Genomic DNA, 22,206 nt, shown 5'->3' on the forward strand with positions numbered 1-22,206 from the left:
TCAATTTTTCATATGAGAACATTTCTTGGTCAATTAAAATAAGGAAATATTAGAAGCAATGCAAATGACCAAATGCTTGGAAATGGTTGAATAAATTATCATACTTTCATATGACTGAACATCATATAGTCATTAAAACTATGTTTTTGAATTAACTTGTGAATATAATTGGGCTACAAATGCTGTCAAAAGCAGCATAAAACAACCTCAGGTAACAGAATTTCAGTTTTGTTTTAAACATATTTGTATAGATAAGAGATTAGACAAAAAGATATAATTTTGGTTATCTCTCAGGAGTCACTGTTGAATTTTTATCTGCTATTTGGTTTATCCATACATTGCTGGAATAATCATGTAGTATGTTCATAATAAGAAAAATAGCAATATATCTTAATCATGTCTTGCACTAGGAGCACAACTTCTCCTGTTATCTGAGAAATTATTTCTGATTTCATTTTTTCCAGATCCCCTTTTGTTGCCAGTTCAGAGAGTCCAGGTGGTTGACTATCAGAGTGTTCCATCTCATTTCCCTTTGGGGTTGCTGTAGGTGATCTGGAAGTCTGGTTTTGAGACTTATTTACGTGTTTTCTCATTTTGACTGGGCAGGGGGGCGTTGGCGCCTGCACGGATTACTTCCTCTGAGCTGGGTGAGGTGGGACAGGGGCTGGGAGCAGCAGTAGGGATGGTGACCCAAAAGCCCTTTCCTGTGGGCTGGGAGCAGCGGGAGGGATGGTGGCCCCAAAGCCCTTTCCTGTGGGCTGGGAGCAGCGGGAGGGATGGTGGCCAGGAAGCCCCTTCCTCTGGTCCAGGAGCAGTGGGATGGCAGCTCAGAAGCCCCTACCTCTGGGCCAGGAGCAGTGGGAGGGATGGTGGCCCAAAAGCCCCTTCCTCTGGGCCAGGAGCGGCGGGACAGAAGGTGGCCCAAAAGCCCTTTCCTCTGGGCTGGGAGTAGTGGGAGGGATGGTGGCCAGGAAGCCCCTTCCTCTGGACCAGGAGCAGTGGGATGGCAGCTCAGAAGCCCCTACCTCTGGGCAAGGAGCGGCGAGACTCAGTACTGTGGTCTGGTGGTCGGGTGTCCTCTGCGTCTTTGTAGTGTGGAACCAGGTGGCTGTACAGAGGAGCCGGGGGGGGGTGGGGGGGTTGTTCAGTGGATTGTTGCCTGGGCACCAATGGGAATATATCTTATTCAAAAACTTCAGAAGTCATCTGGCACAGTGGCTTTCAAGCGATTTTGACCACATCTCATAGGAGGAAATACAGTTTGCCTGATGACTGTAATAGGATGAATAATCTATACACATGAAGTTGTCCAGGTCCTTGATCCCTGGAATCTATGAGTTTGACACTTTACAGATCAAATGGGACTTTGCAGATGGGATTAAATTAAGGATCTTAAAATGGGGAAAGGCTCCTGAAATATCCAGGTAGACTCAGTGTCATCACAGGGGTCCTTATAGAGTGGAGATGGAAGGTCCAGAATGAGCAGGAGGAGATATGAGGATGGAAGCAAGAGGCTGGGGTAAGGAAGGGCCAAGAAGCAGAGAATGTGGACAGCTTCTAGAAAGTGGGAAAAGCGAGGAATCAGATTCTCACCTGAGCTTCCAGGAGCAACACGGCCCTGCTGACACCTTGACTTCACACATCTGACTTCAGAACTGTAAGGGAATAAATGTGTGTTATTTTAAGCCACTACATTTGTGATAAAATTTACCAGTCAATGGAAAGGACAATGACCAGCTGTCTCAGTTACTTTTCTCTCATTTCTAAGACAAAATACCCAACACTCAAAGTTAAAGGGAGAAAGATTTCTTGAGCTTACAGTTCATAGAGGTTTCAGTTCATAATTGGTTGGTTCCAAGGCAGAGTGGCCATGGCAGAGGGGAGTCACAGAGGAGAAACAGTTTATGGTGCTTACATGGTAGCAAAAGCAGCAGGGAACCTTAACAGGATCTTCCTGCACCTTTTATTTTATTCTGACTACCAGGATTAGGACAGAGCCAAACCAATCAGTGTACTGGTTTAGTAATCACAAACCCTTAATCTCAGCAGCTTCAGCCACCTTTGAAAAAGCCCCACACCTATGACCACATAAGGCTTTGGGGGGACATGTAGAACCAAACCATAACACCAGCACAAATACATGCACACTGAAACAGAAAGTTTGCAAACAGTGTTTACTATGGTATTTTCTTTCTTATTGCCTTGAGTTGAATTGTGTTCCACAGAATATATACACTGAAGCTCTAACTTCCAGTATCTCAGAATGTGGTTTTATTTGGAAATAGGGTCTTTATAGAGGCAATCAAGTGAAAATGAGGTCATTATATGGTTGGTGTCTTTGTAAAAAGGGGAACCTGGAACAGGGAGACAGGCACATCCAGAGGGAAGATGCAGTGAGGAGACACAGGAAGAGGCCCTATATATTCCAAGCAGAGATCTGAGTGATGCTGTCACAAGCCAAGGGATGCCTGGGGCTCCAAGACAGGGGAAGTGTCAGGGAAAATCCTTCTCTATTGGTTTCAGAGGGATCATGGCCTGCTGTTGGTACCTTAATTTCAGATGTCTAGCCTCTACAACTGAAAGACAATACATTTCTATTGTTTAGAATCACCTAGGTTTTGCACTTTGTTACAGCAGCCCTGGGAAACTAGCCTACCTGTTCTGTTTTGTATTGTTCTTTTCTGCTCTATTCTACTTAAGAAAATATATCTCCAAATCTGCCAATTATGAATGACATCATTGGCCCCCATAGCTCTTTCCAAGCCCTTTCCAGGCTGGCCCAGTCTAATTTTCTAGTTGACCCTTTGCAAACTCAACCTGACATCTCTACTATGAGCCATCATTCCCAAAATATTGAGGACCCGGGACATGCTCTTGGCTTGAGCTGCTACTTTTCCCCTCAATGGCTCTTCATTTTTCAATGCCACCTTCCTGTCACCTCTGGTGAGATTCCCCTAGCTCTTTAGGAATGAACTTGTTCCCTGCTGTCTGACTCCAGAGCACTCTTTATTGGTCCCAATTACAGCACTTAGCATATTGTATTGTGAGATTGATTTATATGTCTCCTGGATGCCCTCCCTGGGTGAACTGCAAGTTCCTTAAGGAAGACTTTTTTCTTTTTTTTTTAATGTCTAGCATAGAACCTGGGATACAACAAATTCAAATAGAGGGTGATACTGTAATCTTCCCAGAAAAGGCATCAGTGTCTTCTCAGCATCTTCCTTGGCAACAGTACCACCCTGGGCAGAGGTTCTCCTCAATTCATAGGCCTTAAAAGCCACTATAATTTCTTAATCTATTCAATGGGTCAAAGAAGGGATGTATGAAGGGAGAAAGAACACTGTGCTATTAGAATGAAGATCACTAGTAAAAGGAATATGTACAGGACCATTATCAACAATGAACAAGATCTGGAAAGGTATGTTATGCTACAAATAGTACTGTTCCATTTCACCAGCACAGGCTTCAGCAGAGTTTCTTGGAGGAGGACCTGGGTCATCTGTGACTTCTATAGGACACACAGAAGGCCCTGGGGCCTTATTGTGCCAGATCCCAAAGGGTATCAATTTGCAGCCTACAGCACTGTCCCCAGCAGGACTGTTACCTTGTCCTTAAGGGCCACTGACTTGTCCTTATGGATGAAATTGCTTTTTCAGACATCTGTTTTGGGAACAAAGAAGTTTCATTCATATGGAAGATCTGCTTGGGAAAACAGTTTTCCTCCACAATCGCCTTATCTAAAATTTAGCCTATCTAGAATTTCCCAAAGATTTTCAATTATCTTCACATCAGCTCTCACAGACTCTCATTTTCACATTACATAGTGAATAATGATTCTTGAATTGTTTAAACCACCCAGAGCTAGCAGAAATTCAACACAGCAGTTAGGTCCCACTTTCCTTTCAACATCACAAAGTCTTTTTGCTTTGATCATGATCACCATGGGGCTGAGAGAAATGTGCTTCCCTTTCCAGTCTTGAGTCCAAGTCATTCAAAGTTATCTGATACAGGCCTTTCTTGAATTTTTGTCTCATTTCCTTGATCATAGCTATGGTGGAATGGGACATGCCTGACCGGCATGCAATGACCATTACTGATTTTCCACCTTTTGGTCCTTAATCACTTTTAATTTTGTCTCCAGGTCAGCCATGACATGGCCTCTTACCAGCAACACTGGCAGTGGATTATAGATGCTTAGGAATCATGATGAACAAAACAACATGAGATTAAATAAAACACAAAGGAAAATGATGCAATCAAGAGATACAGTAAACACAAGATGTATGAGGCTGCTACCAACTTAACATGGCACACTGTTTTACAGTAAAGATCTTTTAAAGTAGGAGTATAAAATAGTGATAAAATACAGTAAACCAATAACATAGTTATTATCATTATTAAATATTATATACTATACCTAATTGTGTGTGCTATCCTTTTATATGACTGGCAGTACAGTAGGTTTATTTATATCATTACCACCACAAACACATGACTAATGTGTTTTTCTACGACATTATAATCTCACTAGGCCATAGGCATTTTTCAGCTCCAATATACTTTTATGGGGCTACCCTTCTATATGGGGATCCATTGTTGACATCATTTTACAACGCATGACTATTTTAATAAACATAATTTTTTCTTTTAGTGAATGTATACCATTTTTCACTCAGGGGACCTAAAACAAAAATTAAAGTGGAAATGTATCATTTAACATTCAGAAAACTAAATGATTGTAAAATAAATTTAAACTTTCAAATAATGTTTTTATAAGTTGCCACATTTAATATTTCAGTAAGATTTTTGATACATCCTGTTTTAAAGAAGAATGCTAAAATATGTGTTCATTCTGTGTTGACTATAAAATTCATCATGGCCCATTGGGGCCCAGGTATGCTTGGCTAGTAGCTGCCGTTGTACTTAGTTCCACAGGGCCCTTTCCAGGGCCCACATGTTTTGTCTTCCACTTCTGGCTCTTAATGGGCTGCACTTTCCCCAGTAGTGTGAGGGGTCTATGGAAATATGTACATTGTGCCCCTCACCCCCAAGTTCATACCTCCCCAAACCTTGTTCTGAGTGTGCAGGATCATCACATTCTCTTCCCAAGTAGCAGTGAACCCGCTTCAAGATCCACCACCAGCAGCTGTGTTGTTGCCCAATGACTATATTCCCATGGACAGACAGTATTTCTTTTGTTCTTCTTACTGTGGGCCCAGGAGTTCTTTAGGGGTGGCTCCTCCTGAGAAGCTGGACTGAGCTTCCATCTGTGGGCTGGTGCCCTGCAGAAAGAGAGAGGTGGCTGCAGGCCTGGAGCTGGAAACCAGCTCTCCCTGCTCCACTATACTTAAGTACAGAACATCCTGGAGTTTGAACCTGGTCTTTCATCATTACAAAAATATATCTGTCAGGGTAGGAAGGTGGAATCTATGGTATCTAATACTTTGTTAACTTTACCTGGTAACTTTTCAGTATTTAGGCATCTGGTTTATGGACCTTTATTTGTACTCTTGCCCTGGGCCCTACAAACATTCAAGGTGAGTTGGTCTTGGTCTTAAAGAAAAAAAATTTTTTTTCTTCTCACCAACAACTTTTTCTCCTCAGAAAGGTGAGTAGAAAGTACTTATATGTGTAATTATGATGGCAAGTGATGGCTGCAGTCACTGACTACACTATTGACCTGTTGTTTTTCATTTAGTCCTCACAATAAACCAGTAGGGTAGGTACTTAGGAGAAAAGTGAGATTCAATGACATTAAGAAATTTGTTTCAGGCCACAAAGCTGGTGCTTCAGTTAGCCTTAGTTGCATAACAAATTACCCAACATTGAATGTGGCTGAAAACAGTAATGATTTTTGCCTCCTTGGTTGGTGGTGGGTTGGCTAGGCTGGTATTGCCCGGTCTCCATCCTGCAGCTGCACTTAGCCTGAGAATGGGCAGGACTGGAAGCTGGAAGCGGTGCAAGGACCCCTCTCACTTGCCTCCCAGGTGGTGCTGCCGCCTCTGGCAATGATGCCCTTGCCTGATTTTGTCTTATCTACTCACCATTGCACACCTGGTGACTGTTACTAACGTGCACTCAGATCACTTACAAGTGAGGTGAGCCTGAAGGGGTTCCTTAGGCTAAGTCTGTTTTCCACTCACAGAATGGGGATAATTATAGTCAGACACATAAGGTTGCTATAAGATTGCAGCGCAGTAATGCGAGAATAGCTCTTGGCACATTGTTAACATTTGCTCACCATTAATGTGATTGGGTTGTGGCTGGTCAATGAAGGAATGTTAATTTTTTAAGCAGAGGAGTGAAACACTACAAGGCAGACACAAGGCTTGCAAGTAGAGGAATGGAGAAGTAATTTCAAAAATTCTGATAGTAGCTTTTAAAAAGTGGGAGAGAAAATAAAAACAAAGTAATCAAAGGCACAAACCAACCCACATGGCAAGATGGCTGAGCTTTCTGTGTTAATTTTTAAGACTCCACCCTGGGGCTGTTTGCTTCTTCTTCGGGCTGGAAAGTGCTGACTGGGCTTCAGTCAGGTATCGGGGACCAGGAGGTGGAGACATACCTTTGGCTCTACAGGTCAGGGTCACGTGAGCCTAGAGGAACCCTTTAATACTGGCGTTCTGCGAGGTACTCATCACTGTCACCGGAGCGGAGGCCCACTCCTCCCTGACCTGGGCGCCGCCGAGGATCCGCCACCCGCGTCCGAGTGCACCGCGCGTCTCCTAGCGCCGCCTCCTGCCTCGTGTGAACGCTGCCGCCGTGCGTGCGTCCTGCAGCGCGACCCGACCACTTCGCCTCAGTTCCCGGGACACAAGGGGCGCCTGGCCTGCAGTCTCAGGCTCCCTCAGTAACCAGAGGGGAGGAGCGCCGTGGGTGAGGTTGGGGCGGGGTGCTCTTGGCTCGTAAGAATGTTCAAGTTGGAGGAGTGGGTATGCTCTGCGCTCGCCCAACCGAGGACTCTCCCAAAAGCACAGCTTGAGGTGGTGGCAGCCCAGGTTCTTCCAGGCCATGAGGCGACTTCTACTCCAGCAGCCCTTTTTGAGTAACAACCTAGCTGTACTGTTACTGTCTCCGTCCTCTCTGGCTCAGGACCAGGGGGAAAGGCGCATTCCTTCCCTTCCTGGGTGCTTCTCCAAGGGCTGTTTTTATTTGGGGGGCAGAGGGGAGCAGCGGAGAGTGCTTTAGATTTGAACTTGCCCCAAGGCTCCTCAGTTTAAGGGAAGGAGGGAAAGCACCAGAGGAAGTCAGTGATGCTTCTTGGAATGTGGGTTTAGGAGAGAACCAGAGGCTGGGGGAACAAACAGGACGAAGCAGCTCCCTCCTAAGTGGATTCGGTCCTTGGGTCCTGTCAGGTCAGTTTAGTGCTGGAGAAAGCCCGCCAAACCTGGGTCTCCCCATCTGAAGGATGGAGGTAATGACAAGTTTTTCTCTTTAAATACAGAACCGTTATAGTAAGAATATAAATAACGTATAGAAAATCTAGCTGGGGCAGTGCATGGCTTTTCAGGGGAAGGTAATTTTCCTTGAGTTATGATTAATGATGAAGTCTGTGGTGAAGACTGAACAAGCAACGTTTGAAACTCTGGTCATATATCATTGTGGTTACTCATGACTCCTGGGAGGTCACCTCTTGATCCTCAACTTACTCTGTAGTCCCAGTGGGTCCTAGTGGAAACTGGGGTGGTGGAGCTAGACTACTTGGGGCTGGAGTGCCGGCTGCAGGAAGCACAACTAGGGTGATGCTAGGGAGGTTACTTTTCTTCCTTAGGTTCAATTTCTCATCTCTGAATGCAGAAGGTACTCACACCTGTCTTTCCACATTCTCCTTAAACTTATACCTGAGTTCTGACTTTTTATTGTGTGTGGAATGAATAAGAAGAGAATTTTAAAACTCCAAGGAGGATGAGTTTTATTAACTTGAAAAATACCTATTAAGAAAATTGTTCAAAATGAGATTTGGAGTCGTTTTGGAAAAGTACAGTGCACTGGCTTTACTGGCATATGAGAATCTGAAGAATTGTCAAGATGTTTCAGCTACGGGACCTGGTAGACATGTGTGCCCCGTTAGTGGAAATACAGTAGAAACCCTTTATAATGTCTTTTTTTTTTTTTTGGTACCAGGGATCGAACTCAGATCCTTGCACTTGTGTAGGAGGCAGCGACACCACTGAGCTAAATCCCCAGCCCAGAAACACTTTATAATGTAATGTTAGTGTTCTTGGCAAGAAACTGTTTCACTCACCTTTTATGGGAGTTGATTGTTTGGGAGGGACATAATTGGTTTCACAATATATAGGAATCCAGCTTATAAATCAAATTTCAGTGGGATTCTACTGGGCTGATTTTATAGCCTAAGAAATAAGTGGTTTTTGACTGACAGTTTGAATGACTTGCAAGTGTTAAGAAAGCCTGCTGAGTTTACCAGTTGACCCCCTGCAAAAAATTTAGAACAAGCAGCAAACAGCGTGACTGGATTTTCTTAATGAATTTGTTTTTGTTTTTGGAAGTGTATGATTTGTTAGACGAAAAACTGTTCCCCTCATACAGATGCACAGAACAAGACAGTGAAAGAGGAAGGGAGTAGGTCCTGCCTCAGATAGCATCAGATACCTTTTTATTAGCACCTAGATACCCAAGGTAAATAGTTAATGACCTATTCTTAATAAGAAATATAGTTTGGTTTAAAGTGCAAACATCCTTATTTTAGGTTAACCTTCCCAATGGTTTTATAATATGGAGTTTTCATGGATTGAAGAACATTTAAAATAACTTAGGTAGGGAAGTTTTTCATAAAGGTGCCTCTAGAACAAAGAGTCATTAATATCTGTATTTTAAAAAGAGAGGACTGGGAAGTGACAGCTCTAGCCTAACATGTGGAAGGCCATGGGTTCCATCCCCAGCGTCACCACGCAAAATTTGTATTAGCTTGGGAAAGTGGGCAGAAAGCTAAAAGAACTGTAATTTTCTAGTCCAAACCAAGAATGAAGTTTGAACTTTTATGCTGTGATTTACAAGTTCAAAGAGTTGGGTAAAAATAGACTTATATTCCTAGGACAGTGATCAAATACTTTTTCATTAAGTTTAGGATCCTAAGCATAACTAAGCTGAAACCAGGGTACTGAGATCTCTCTCCCCTGGGAGATGTTGCAGATATAGTCTTAACACAAAATCAGATGCTTTTCTTTTATTTATTGCTTTAACTCAAATCTTGGAGGAAAGATAGGGGAATAGTGATGAGGAGTGTCTTTAGCCTGCAAAAGCAAATTCTTTTTTTTTTTGCTTAAATTCTTTTATTGGTACATTTTAGGTATACAATATGTTTACATTTATCATTGGGTGCTTGTACCTGTACATGATGTATCTTAGTTCTTATTTTTTCCCCATTACCTGTGCGCCCTTCACCCCTCCACCCTTCCCTATTTACATACTTTGTTTCCATTTTTTTTCTTTTCTCATAATTTTTCCTTTCCATTCTTTTCTTTCTCCATCTCCTCCCACCACCCCTACCCCTTTGGACCTTTTCCTATTTCTCAAAGTATCAATTATTAGTTATTAATCCTTTTAATCCTTATTTACACTCTCAGTTTCTCACACTAGAGAAACTATTTGGTATTTACACATGTGTGTCTTATTTATTTCACTTAAGAGTATGGCCTCACTATGCATCCATTTAGCTATAAATGACTCTAGTTTCTTGTTCTTTATGGCTGAGTAGTACTCCATTTTATAAAAAAAACCCACATCTTCTTTATCCAGTTTCCAGTTGATGGGCACTTGGGCTGTTTCCAAGCTTTAGCTATTACAAGCTGTGCCGCAATAAACATGGATACACATATATTCTTTTAATTCTTTTAGGAAAATATCCAGCAGGGGAATAGCTGGGTCAAATGGGACCTCCAGCCCTAGTTCTTTGAGGTATCTCCACATTGATTTCCATAGTGGTTGCACCAGTCTGCACTCCCACCAACAATGGAGAAGGGTTCCTTTCTCTCCACACCCCCGCCAGCATTTGTTATTGGTTGATTTCTTTATAGCAGCTACTCTTTCTGGGGTGAGGTGGAATCTCAGTGTTGTTTTCACCTGCATCTCTCCAGTGACCAGTGATGTTGAACATTTTTTCATATGTTTATTTCCTGCTTTTAATTCTTTGTCTGAGAAATGTCTGTTCATTTCACATGCCCATTTTTGAATTGGGTCTTTGAATTTGGGGGTCTGATTTTTTTCAGTTCTTTTTATATTCCAGATAGTAGCCTTTTGTCTGAGTTACAGCTGCTAAAAATTTTTTCAAACATTGTAGGTTGTCTGTTAGCTCTGTTGGTGGTTTCTCTTGGAGTGCAGAAGCTTTTTAATAAGATGAGATCCCAGTTGTTGATTCTTTCTGCTAGTTCCTGTGCTACTGAGGTTTTGTACATAAAGTCTTTTCCTACACCGATGTCTTCAAGAGTTCTACCTAACCTCTGTTCCAACTGGTTCAGAGTTTCTACTTTAATATTTCGATCTTTAATCCATTTTGATTTTAGTTTAGTGCATGGTGAGAGATATAGATCTAGTTTTAATCTTTGGCAAGTTGAAGCCCAATTTTTCCAGCACCATTTATGAAAGAGGCTATCATTCCTCCAGTGAGGGTGTTTGGCTCCTTTATCGAAGATGAGATGGCTAAGTGTGTCTGGCGTTGTTTCTGCATCTTCTAATCTGTTCCACTGGTCCTCAAGTCTGTTTCTTTCCCAATATCACACTGTTATTATCACTAGCTTTGTAGTATAGTTGCAGGTTGGGGATTGTGATACCCCCTGCCATGTCTCTGTTACCTAGACTTGCTTTTGCTATTCTGGGTCTCTTCTTGTTCCAAATGAATTTTTGGATTGTTTTCTCAAGGTCTATGAAATAAGCTGCTGGGATCTCAACTGGAATTGCATTAAATCTATATAGCAGTTTTGGAAGTATGGCCATTTTCACTCTATTAATCCTTCCTACCCAGGAGCAGAGGATGTCTGTCCATTTTCTGATATCATCTTCAATCTCTCTTTTCAGAGTGCCATAGTTTTCAGAGAAGAGGTCTTTGATTTTTTTTTTTGTTAAGATGATTCCTAGGTATTTCAGTTTTTTGGATGCTATTGTGAAAGGAATTATTTCCCCTATTTCTCTCTCAGTGAGTCTGTTGTTCATGTAGAGGAAAGCTATTGATTTTTGTGTATTGACCTTGTAACCAGCTACTTGACTGAATTTGGTTATTAAGTCTAGAAGACTTTTGGTGGAGTTCTTGGGGTCTTCTATATAGAGTATCATGTCATCTGCAAATAATGACAATTTGACTTCTTCATTACCTATCTTTATTCCTTTTATTTCTTTCTCTTGCCTAATTGCTGTGGCTAATGTTTCCAGAACTATATTGAAGAAGAGTGGTGATAGTGGACATCCTTGTCTTGTTCCTGATTTGAGTGTGAAGGATTTCAGTTTTTGACCATTTAGTATGCTATTGGCTGTTGGTTTTTCATAGATGGCTTTTATCAGATTGAGGTAGAGACCATCTATTCCAATTTTTTGTAGTGTTTTTATCATAAATGCATGTTGGATTTTGTCAAATGCTTTTTCTGCCTCTATGGAGATAATCATATGGTTTTTGTCCTTGGCTCTATTGATACAGTGTATTACATTAATTGATTTTCGTATATTGAACCATCCCTGCATCCCTGGGATGAATCCCACTTGATCAGGGTGTATGATCTTCTTGATGATCTTCTGCATTCTGTTTGCCAGTATCTTATTAAGGATTTTTGCATCTGTGTTCATTAGTGAGATTGGCCTGTAGTTCTCTTTTTCAGTTGGGTCTTTCTCTGCTTTGGGGATCAAGGTGATGCTTGCTTCCAGGAATGAATTTGGTAGTATTGCTTCCCTTTCAATTTCATTGAAGAGTTTAAACAGTAGTGGCAGCAGTTCCTCTCTAAATGTCTTGTAATATGTTGTATTGTCATTGTCATTTAATTGAAGGAACTGTCTGATTTCTTCTTTAATTTCCTCTGTGACCCATTGGTTATTCAGAAGTGTGTTGTTCAATTTCCACATGTTTATGAAATTTTTTGAGTTTCTTTTGCTATGGATCTCCAATTTCATCGCACTATGGTCTGATAATATACAGGGGGATAACTTCAGTTCCTTTGCACTTACTTAAATATGTTCTATGTGTGAGTACGTGGTCTATTTTTGAGAATGACCCATGTGCAGCTGAGAAGAATGTGTATTCTGATTTTGTAGGGTGGAAGACTCTGTAAACATCTGCTAAGTTCATTTGTTCAAGAGTTCAATTGAGTTCTAGTATTTCCTTACTTATTTTTAGTCTAGTTGATCTATCTATTTGTGACAGTGGGGTGTTGAGGTCCCCCACTACAATTGTATTAGTGCATATATGACTTTTCATGTCCATTAGTATTTGTTTTATATACTTGGGTGCACTAGTGTTTGGTGCATAGATATTTATGATTGTCATCTCTTCCTCTTGGATTCTTCCCTTTACAAGGATGTAGTGTCCTTCTTCATCTCTCTTAATCAGTGTTGGTTTGAAATCTACTTGATCTGCCAAGAGGATAGCTACTCCTGCTTTTTTTTGGGTTCCTGTTGCATGCAGTATTGTTTTCCACCCTTTAACTTTCAGTCTATGAGTTTCCTTTTGAATGAAGTGTGTTTCTTGTATGCAGCATATTGTTGGATTTTGCTTCTTGACCCATTCTGCCAGTCTATTTCTTTTGATTGGTGAATTGAGACCATTAACATTGATGGTTATAACTGAAACGTATTGACTTATCATTACCATGACTTTTTCTTTTTGTTGGGTTCTCCCCCTTTACATTTAATTTCTTGTCATGCCAGATGGGTTCATTCTGCTTTGCTTCCTGGGGTTGTGATCCTCAATGTCTGTTCCTAGGATATTGTGTAAAATTCTTTGGAGTGCTGGTTTGGTATTCACGAAGTTCCTAAGGTGCTCTTTGTCATGAAAGTATCTTATTTCTCCATCCATTTTGAAAGATAGTTTTGCAGGGTACATCAATCTGGGTTGGAGGCTGTTTCCTTTTAGGGCTTGGAATATGTCACTCCAAGCTCTTCTTGCCTTGATAGTTTGTGTTGAGAAGTCTGCTGTGATTCTGATGGGCTTTCCTTTGTATATGATTTGTTTCTTTTCTGTGACTGCTTGGAGAACTTTGTTCTTCTGTTGTCTTTGTGGAATCTTAACAATTATATGCCTATGTGTAGAGTTTTTTTGATCAAGGCTATTTGGAGTCCTATATGCCTCCCTTATCTGTATGTCAAGCTCTTTTCCCCTGCTTGGGAACTTTTCTGCCATTATTTCTGTGAAGAGGTTTTTTCTGTCATCTCCACTCTCTCCTGTTTCTTCATTGAGCCCAATCAGTCTTATGTTATTCTTCTTTGCATCACCTAGCAGCTGCTGGATTGATTTCTCATGTTCCCTTACAATTTCGAAGCAATTTTTCTTTTCCTGGTCACTAATTGCAATCTTATCTTCTATATCTGAAATTCTGTCCTCACATTGGCTCATTCTGCTGTGTAGACTTTCAGTGGAGTTTTTCATGTCCTGGAAATCTATTTGCATCTGTTTTATGGATTCCATTTGTTTCTTATTTTGGGATTCCATCATGTTCCTGAGCTCCTCTCTAGATTTATTAATCATGTCTTGCAGTAGGGGCACAATTTCTCCTGTTATCTGAGAAATTATTTCTGATTTCATTTTTTCCAGATCCCCTTTTGTTGCCAGTTCAGTGGGTCCAGGTGGTTGAGTATCAAAGTGTTCCATCTCATTTCCCTTTGGGGTTGCTGTAGGTGATCTGGAAGTCTGGTTTTGAGACTTATTTACGTGTTTTCTTATTTTGACTGGGGCGGGGGGCTGTTAGTGCCTGCACGGATTACCTCCTCTGAGCTGGGTGAGGTGGGCCAGGGGCCGGGAGCAGCGGTAGGGATGGTGACCCAAAAGCCCTTTCCTGTGGGCTGGGAGCAGCAGGAGGGATGGTGGCTGGGAAACCCCCTCCTCTGGACCAGGAGCAGTGGGATGGTGGCTCAGAAGCCCCTCCCTCTGGGCTGGGAGTGGTGGGAGGGATGGTGGCCCGGAAACCCCTTCCTCTGGGCCAGGAGCAGCGGGACAGAAGGTGGCCCTAAAGCCCTTTCCTCTGGGCTGGGAGCAGCGGGACAGATGGTGACCGGGAAGCTCCTTCCTCTGGACCAGGAGCAGTGGGATGATGGCTCAGAAGCCCCTACCTCTGGGCCGGGAACAGTGGGACTCAGTACCTTGGTCTGGTGGTCTGGTGTCCTCTGCGTCTTTGTAGTGTGGAATCAGGTGGCTGCCTGTCTGCAGCGGGGTGATTCGGTGTCTTCTGCGCGACTCAGGACCTCGGTAGGGCATGCACAGACCTGCCTGTCTGCAGCGGGCTGATTGCTGCAAAAGCAAATTCTTAAAATCTTATTTTTCTAATACAGTTGAGACTTATCTCTTAATTTTTACTTTATAGTCTAATTTTAGATAGCGGTTGTCTTTAAATTGCCCAGATTTGGCTACTAGCCAAAATACTTAAACATCCTGGAGCTATCCCTTCCTTTTTCCTTTTTGAACTACATTCTCATTACTTGTCTTCCAAAGACTTGTTGGGATGTCTTATATCTGTATGGTCTTTTGGAAAGAAGTAACCCAGCTCCCATGAGATTCATTCATGTTATTAAATATGATGATGAAAATGTTCACACATTCAGAAAAGTTGAAAGAGTTTAAAGTACATAGCACCCCCACCCCATTCTGTTATTGTTCAAGTACTATTGATTAGTTCCTACTATTTGCCTGGAGCTGTGCTTAACAAAGCTGTAAAAACATATACAATCAAGTACAATTTGAGGAAAGGTTTGATTTGGCCTACAGCATGTAGTTTGTGAAGGCATTATGTAATTTTGTTCTGGAACCTTATGTTGGAGTTAGGCTGCGGAGCACACTGGATTTTAAGTGTTACTGTGTTTTCCATGTTACAGTCAGGAGCCATTGAAGGCATTTGAAGGAGAGACTGTCTCATATTGTCCATGCTCATTCTAGCATCAACGTTAAGTTGTATTGGAATGGAGAGGATCTGAAATCTGAGAGATGAGGTGGGGGGCTTTGAAAATATTCTGGAGCAAGTAAGGGTTGAATTTTGAATAGAATGGATTGCAGAGAGGCAAAGGGAAGAAGAATGGGATTTGGGGACTGATCTAACCTGAAGATTCTTGGTGTTGGGATTCAGGCATCTGCAATAATAGTGTGGTCACTATATAGGGAACTCGGAGAAGGAGAAGCTTAAAGGGGACCATGAAGTCTTGGTTACAGACTCTATGAGATTTGAAGGACCATGTGGTCGAAGTGTCACCTGAGAATAGGTTATTATCCCAAAATTCCCAACAGCAGTGCCAAGACTGAACAAACATGGGGACTACCAGTTAATGTTCAAGGGGTGGTTGAATGTGAATGTAAAGGAGGCGGAAAAGGATACGACCTGGAAGAAAATCTGCCTGTATAAAGTTTTCAGAACAGAAAAAATACAGGCATTGATGACCAGTATTTTAATGACTGATCTATCTGCAGTGTTAATGGAGCCAGTTCTCCTCAATACCTTAAAAAGTCACAAATTATAAAACATCTATGCTAGTGGAATGGAATAAGTCTTTCCTACTCCCACTGTGGACTTTCCAGGGTTTAGCTGAGAAAGCAGGAAGGAAGAGAGAAAGTGCCATATTTTTATATAGGACTTTAAAAACATATAATGGAAACTATTTCCAAATAGGAAGTCATGTAATGTTGTGAATTTGTCTATTCTTCACAAGGCAATTCCCAATGAATCTGGGAACAATAACAACATATCCTGATGGTGGTCATATGTTCTAATCCAAACCTTAGGTGTGACACTTTTTCTGGATGCATGATCACTGAGACTTTATCCTAACAATCAGCAACCAAAACTCTCCCCTTCCTTTCTACTTTAATACTTTAGTTCATGCCTTACATATTGAGTAAGTAAATATTCAGTTCTATAAACTGATTTTGTTATAATTATCACTGGCAGGGCAAGATAAATTAGATTTATTTACCAAACCTGCTCTGTTGCCAGGGACTGTTGCAAGGACCATCTTTTGTCTCGCTGCAGTTCCTGAGATATGTTTTTATAAGTATGTATAATCTCACATACCCCTCTTTGCAACAGTGAAAACTAGTGTGATTCCATTCAGAATGCAAGTACTTTCTCAAGATACACGGTTTTGAAATGGCAGAAGCCATATATGAAGCATCCTTCATGTTCTTTCCATCGAACTGCATCACTTTCTCAAATACTTACTGTGTGCCAAGCACTGTGTTAGGAATTTGCGTGCATGGGTTTTTTGCTGTGGTTGTTGTGGTTTGGGAGGTCGCTCATCAGGGAAACCAGAAGCAAAATTGCACAATAGGTTATTACTGGTTGGGTGTCTTCTCTCATGTCTTGTTTTCACTCCACTTCATGAACTCTGTACAAAAGGCCAGCCTTTCTCAAAAACACCACCCATTAAAACTGATACAAAGACCAAGAAACCTTCCTACTTCCTTCAGTCTAATAATCACTTCATTAATTCTTAAGATCGTGCCTTCCATTCTCTGCTGAGTTTTTCTGAAAGGGTGATATCTGGGGAGGCTCTTTTCTATTGTATGTTTATCCTGCCAACCTTTTGCCTTTTCCCATCACTCCACTTGTGTCATTTTGCTTTTATTTATTTTCCTTCCATTGTGAGCCTTTGGAGTGAGAGTAGGATAGGATATGAAGCTGACAGCAAGATCACCCCAACTGACTATGGTAGCCATAAGAATTGTGCTGTGTTTCCTGAATCTTTTTTTTTTTTTTCTGAATTTACAAGTAACCAGTTGCACAGTGAACAACAGGATTTGCATTGCTAGTGGGGTCAGTGAATCAATGAGAACTTAATAAATGCAATATTTATCTTAGTAGGTTGCAGAACTGAGTCCTTGAACTTTTTTACAGTGCTTACCCTGTCTGCCTGGAGTTATTAGGTTTCCTGCATGTGTCGGTCTTCTTTTCTAGAATGAGACTTCTCTGAAGAGAAGTGCTGTCTCTTTTTCATCTTTGACTCTCCCATAAGTTTTGGCAAAGTGTCTCACCCTGTAGTATGTGCCCAGAACATCTCAAATAAATTGTTAAAAGAGACAAAACTATTTGGATGAAAAATGGACCGAGAAATGCAGTTGTTTAGTACTGAGAAAGGGTAAGAAACATGCAAAAGAAGACTTAGTTGGGGAAAAGCCCATAAGCTCCTAGGTTGAGCAGCAAAAAACATAGAAAGTGAAAGGTTAACCCATTCTGAAGCCTGCCTGGACCCTCCGATGTAGAGTTTGCATTTGATACAGGGGGGAGAAGCACCCGTAGCTAATTGTGAAAATGAATAATGTTCCTGCCTGAATTTCTTGATGAAGAATATTATTAGCAAACAGCAAATCAACTGGAAGTAATTTGTTTTGTATTGTTTTGTTTTCTCTCTAAGTATTGGAGTGTTTGTAAAATTAACTTGGCTTGGAGGGACTCCTTGAACTGACAGATGGTCACACTCAGTGTGAAACCATCACTTTTCCCACAATGCCCTATGTACCCAAATTTGATGTCTGCCAAATCTAGACTTTGTGTTCAGAGAACACAAACTTGCTGATTTGAGAATTTGTTGTTAAGGGTTTTTTTTTTTTAAATCTGTGCCCAGAAAACATGTAATTGAACCAGTTTTGCAGCATAGACTCTTTTTTGTGTAACTGGCTTTACAAACACTGGCAAAATGTGTAAATTCAGGTATGAGAGTTCTTTCTTTTATCAAGGAATTCAGCGTGAATTATTGTGACTCAGTCTGCAGAAATTTTTTCTTGGTCTTGTTGGCTGTTGTTTAGAATCCTAGAAATTCCAACCTGGCAGAGGATCATGGGAATTACAGGGACCATCTAATCCTTGGAATTTACAAGTGAAGGAACTTAAGTCCACAAGGAGATGTAAATTGCCTTGTCCAAGGATGCGTCTGTTGACACAGTAAAGGCTGGGACTTCAGCCTGTACACATGCAGGAATTTGGCAGAGGGTTTTCCCTGCATGGCTCAGAATATTATGGAGAGCCACAGCTGCCCTCCATGGCCCGGCATTATTATCTGACTATTTTGCATTCTCCTTAATGTCACTGTTTTTTTCTCAGGACATCTTTCAAGCAGGATGTTAAAACCCACCAACCAAGTGTAGCAATACACTTGTAATGACACACGTTTTCTTAGCTTATCTGCAGCAAGAAAGGTCCAGATCCAAGGGACTGGGAAACTAGAAGGAAGCTTCCGAAATTTTTGGCCTTGTGCTGAGTGACTCAAGAGGGAAGAAGCAAGAAGGGACCCAGTTTGCAAGGGCAATTCAGCAGCTGACTTTCTCAGCCGTCTATGTTCAGGAGCGATGGGCAAGATTATATAACTGTTAAGAAAACAGCAAATACTCAAAAGAAAGGTTGGCCAGTGTGGCCTTGCTTAGGTGTGTAGAAATATTGCTAATGTTCTGTTGAGCACATCTCAGTCTAGTTAGCAGCAAGACTGAGTTTTACATTCTCAGGAATCTATGAGGTGTGAGCAAACTATATAGTGACTGTTTACATTTTTAAAAAAATTACAGTAAAAGACATTGCCATTAATCCCACTCAAAATACCCCTGTTGCTTCAAACACACATATCCCATCATTCTTGCTACTTTCTAAAGCAGTTCTGGAAGTCCTTTTTTGTGAGTGTCTTTATGAGGCTTGATCAAAAATACAGTGAATGCTGTTGCCAAGTGCCATCCAGTGAAAAGACAGGCTTGTAAAAACATTATGGAATATCCTTATCTTCCTTTTTCACTGGATCTGGCAATGATTTCTGGCTCTTCCCCAAAGTCAAAATGACCATGAAGGTAAACATTTTGAATCAATTTAGGACATCAAGGCAGCCATGACAGTGCAAATAAAGATATTCAAGAAAGAGGGCTTCTAGACTGCTTCAGAAAGTGGCAAGAATAATGTGGTGTATTGGAAGTGAGGCGGAATATTTTGAGGGGTACCAATGGCAATATGTCTTTTACTATAATAATTTTTTTTAAATTAAAGATTCATGGCATTTTTATTACACCTTCTATATTCTCTTTGTCTCCCACTCTTAAACACATGCACACACATATCACAAATGCCAGCTAAACTCATGGTAAAATCAAGTAGTAGGGGATCTTCGTTAATGGTACCACCCTCCACCCACACCAGGTCATCTGAGTCGTCCAAGGCATCTGGGAATTATTGTAGATTCTATTCATGAGATTCTGCTAATTTTACCTTCTTATTATTTTCCAATCTGCCTTGTTCATCCTATACTGTTCTCTGCCCTAGTTCAGGCTCCCAGCGTCTTTATTTTGGATAATGGTAAAGCTTCTTAACCTTCCACCTTAAACCCATCCTTGTACTATGACCATGGTAATCTTTTCAGAACATCAAGCCCTTCATGAGTTCCTAGTTTTTAGAGCATAAAGATTCTTAGCACATCTTAGGACATCTTGCCAGACTAAGATGTCTTCTTTAAAATCCATTCTGCTATTTCTCCATTTGTTACTTTCCTCCCTCTTTAATGGTTATCTATTGCTATATACCACATTTGAAAATGATATAAATCCAGTGACCCTAATAAGTCAGACAGCAGCAAAGGAGGCAAATGCAAATGTTCCTTTAAGGAGTTAAGATCAAGGTTGGAAGATAGTTTGCAGATATGCAATAGTCAAGGCAAGTGATAAGGATCAGGATTCGGTCATGGCAGTGAGATTAGAGAGGAAAAGGTGAATTTGAAAAACATCTGGGAGATTCAGTTGGTAAATTGGCTATGAGAGGACAACAAGACATAGATAAGACTGGATCAAGTCCTGATTTTCTGTATTCAGGATTTGACTGCAAAGAGATATTTCCAGCCAAGACAGAAAATAAAGAAGGAAGAACAAGTTTAGAAGATGATAGTAAATATTTAGTCTTTTAGCTCTTAATTATTTTTGATTTATGCCATTAAATAAATAAATATATAGGTGAAAAAGCCAAGTAATATAAATTCATAGTACAAAATTGTTAGTCTTCTTACCCTCCCCATCTTTATCTCTGAGAGGTTCATCTACACATCATCTGTTAATTCTAGTATTTTCCTCCAAATTTCTGAGTAATCTGCTCAATTTACTTGTTTTATTGGTTTTAGAGTTGTACTTCTTACTAATTTGAAGTAGTGTATATTCATTCTTATTCAATAGGGTGAGAATTTAGCACTTTTATATATCTTATCTCTCAACTTTTTTACCTTGCATCTTGTCTAAATGGTTATAGTTTTTTTTTTGTTTTTTTGTTTGCTTAAATTAGTATCTAATGTTTGCCCCATTGTGCTGAGTCAAGTAGCTTACTGTAGTTGCAGTCTCTTTCTTGTACAGTTTTATAGACTTCATTGAATTAATAACCACCTCCTTGAGGGTTATTCTAAATGCCTTTAAAAACAGTATTCTGTTGTTTACTAAATGTAATGTCTTCTCGTCTCCTTAAAGATATATATTTTTTTTCCAAAGAATTATTTTGCTGCATGAATTGCTGTTTCTTCTGAGGCATTACTGTTTTGTTTTATTTTCTTTCGTGTAGTTTTTTTTGGATTTTCTTCCAAGTTGGAGACTTTCCTGGAGTTCTTTGTGGTCTGTTGATGTAAGTGTGAGAAACTTACACTGGTTGGAAGCTTCATCATGTGGAAGGGACCTGTCAGCAGTTAGAGTGGATTGGTGGATTCCAAGACATTTCACTGGATGATCCCACATGTCTGTCTGTCTTTGTAAATTCTTTCTCTAAGAAGATTCAGTTACTGCAGAGGAAAATCATTTGGTCTCCTGCATAGGGTGAGGATGCAGGCAGATGGTGCTTGTTGCCATCTTTCTTAGTGATAGGTGTTCCAGGGCTAGGGTATATTAGTGTGTAGACTTTGTCTGAGCTTTCAGTAGGGAATCTTTCCTTGCTGTTTCTCATATTCCCCAGTCTAGAGTGTTTCTGGTGAAATTTTTGAAGAAACACTTTTCTATAGACTAAGTCTCTTCTTATGTTATCATGGAGGAGGAGATCTGGGGGCCAGTATGTTGTCATAGACTTTCACCAATCCCTCCACATTTAGCCTCCTGCTTTATGTTTGCCTTCTGCAGGGCCCAGTACTTTCCATTTTTAAGCCTTTCTGCAGTTTTGAAATGTGAACCAGCTAGCCTGTTTTTCATTTATATTCTGCACTTATTCCTTGCAAACCATTTGTTTACTTTTTCATCTAACAACAATAAAAGTTCAATCTGCCTCAGTTCCTGTTGTCTATATTTTCCTAGGCCATAGGGTTTATACCTTTTAAAAATGTCTATACTCAAATTTTATGGAGGTTTTCTGTAGAAACAAGAATAAATTAATATGCTCAGTTCACCATGTTTCAGCAGAAGGCTTAGCCATTATTTTAACATACTGAGTTTAGCAAGCCCATGGGATGCCAGGTGAAAATGTTCCACAGGCACCAGAAGGATGAACCCAAAGCTTGTAAAGAGCTGCCATCCTGAATGGTGTCAGCAGAAAGTACTAGTGAAAATGATGACCACTTTGAAAAGTGTATGGGATGAGAGAAGCTGTGGATCAAGGATGGTATCCTGGGAAATCCAATATTTGAGGCTAAGCCAGGGGAAGAGGAAACTATGATAGAGAAAATTCTAGAAGATCCATGGAAGCACAGACTACAGAAGAAAGAACATGACAGAGTTACAAAAGTGGAAGTGTGAACATGTCAAAAAGTCAATTAAGGTAAAGACTGAAATGTTTCTTTTGAATTGGGAAATAATAGTGAACATTAATGATTTTAATAAGAAGTCAGCATGCAGCAAGAAAGTGAAATATATATATATATATATATATATATATTGCTTTCAGAAACTGCTGACACAAGCAGTACTACAGGATGTTTCAGTGGCTCAGGAACCACACAAGTCCTGCTGTGAGCTTCATCCATTTTCTCCACCTTGGATTCCACATACCTTAGATTTTAAAATTCTTGAGGGGATCCAGTGCTTTGTTGCCCTTTGGCTAGTCATATGAAGATACCCTGGTTGGTTTTATTTTAAAGGTCATT

General features: G+C 40.7%; 1 protein-coding gene across 3 annotated transcripts in view; it reads right to left on the bottom strand.

The window, feature by feature from the left end:
* Chn2 (chimerin 2) overlaps window positions 1-6,728 on the bottom strand; it is a 336,463-nt gene extending 329,735 nt beyond the window's left edge. Inside the window, exons 1-4 of one of the 3 annotated variants that reach the window (XM_087206589.1) lie at window positions 6,566-6,728; window positions 5,060-5,282; window positions 1,594-1,655; window positions 1,026-1,108 (exon numbers count right to left, since the gene is read on the bottom strand). In XM_087206589.1, the coding sequence (XP_087062715.1) occupies window positions 1,026-1,108; window positions 1,594-1,643 (133 nt within the window). In that variant the 5' untranslated portion in view covers window positions 1,644-1,655; window positions 5,060-5,282; window positions 6,566-6,728. Of the gene's footprint in view, window positions 1-1,025; window positions 1,109-1,593; window positions 1,656-5,059; window positions 5,283-6,565 lie in introns of those variants that run through there. The other 2 variants (XM_087206591.1, XM_087206590.1) reach the window with 2 other exon arrangements.
* Between the last annotated feature and the right edge of the window lie 15,478 nt (window positions 6,729-22,206).

Source organism: Heterocephalus glaber, unplaced genomic scaffold (assembly GCF_053883595.1).
Source record: "Heterocephalus glaber isolate CG9 unplaced genomic scaffold, H.glaber_assembly_v1.0 deba00000676, whole genome shotgun sequence".
In the NCBI taxonomy this organism is placed as follows: Eukaryota; Metazoa; Chordata; class Mammalia; order Rodentia; family Bathyergidae; genus Heterocephalus; species Heterocephalus glaber.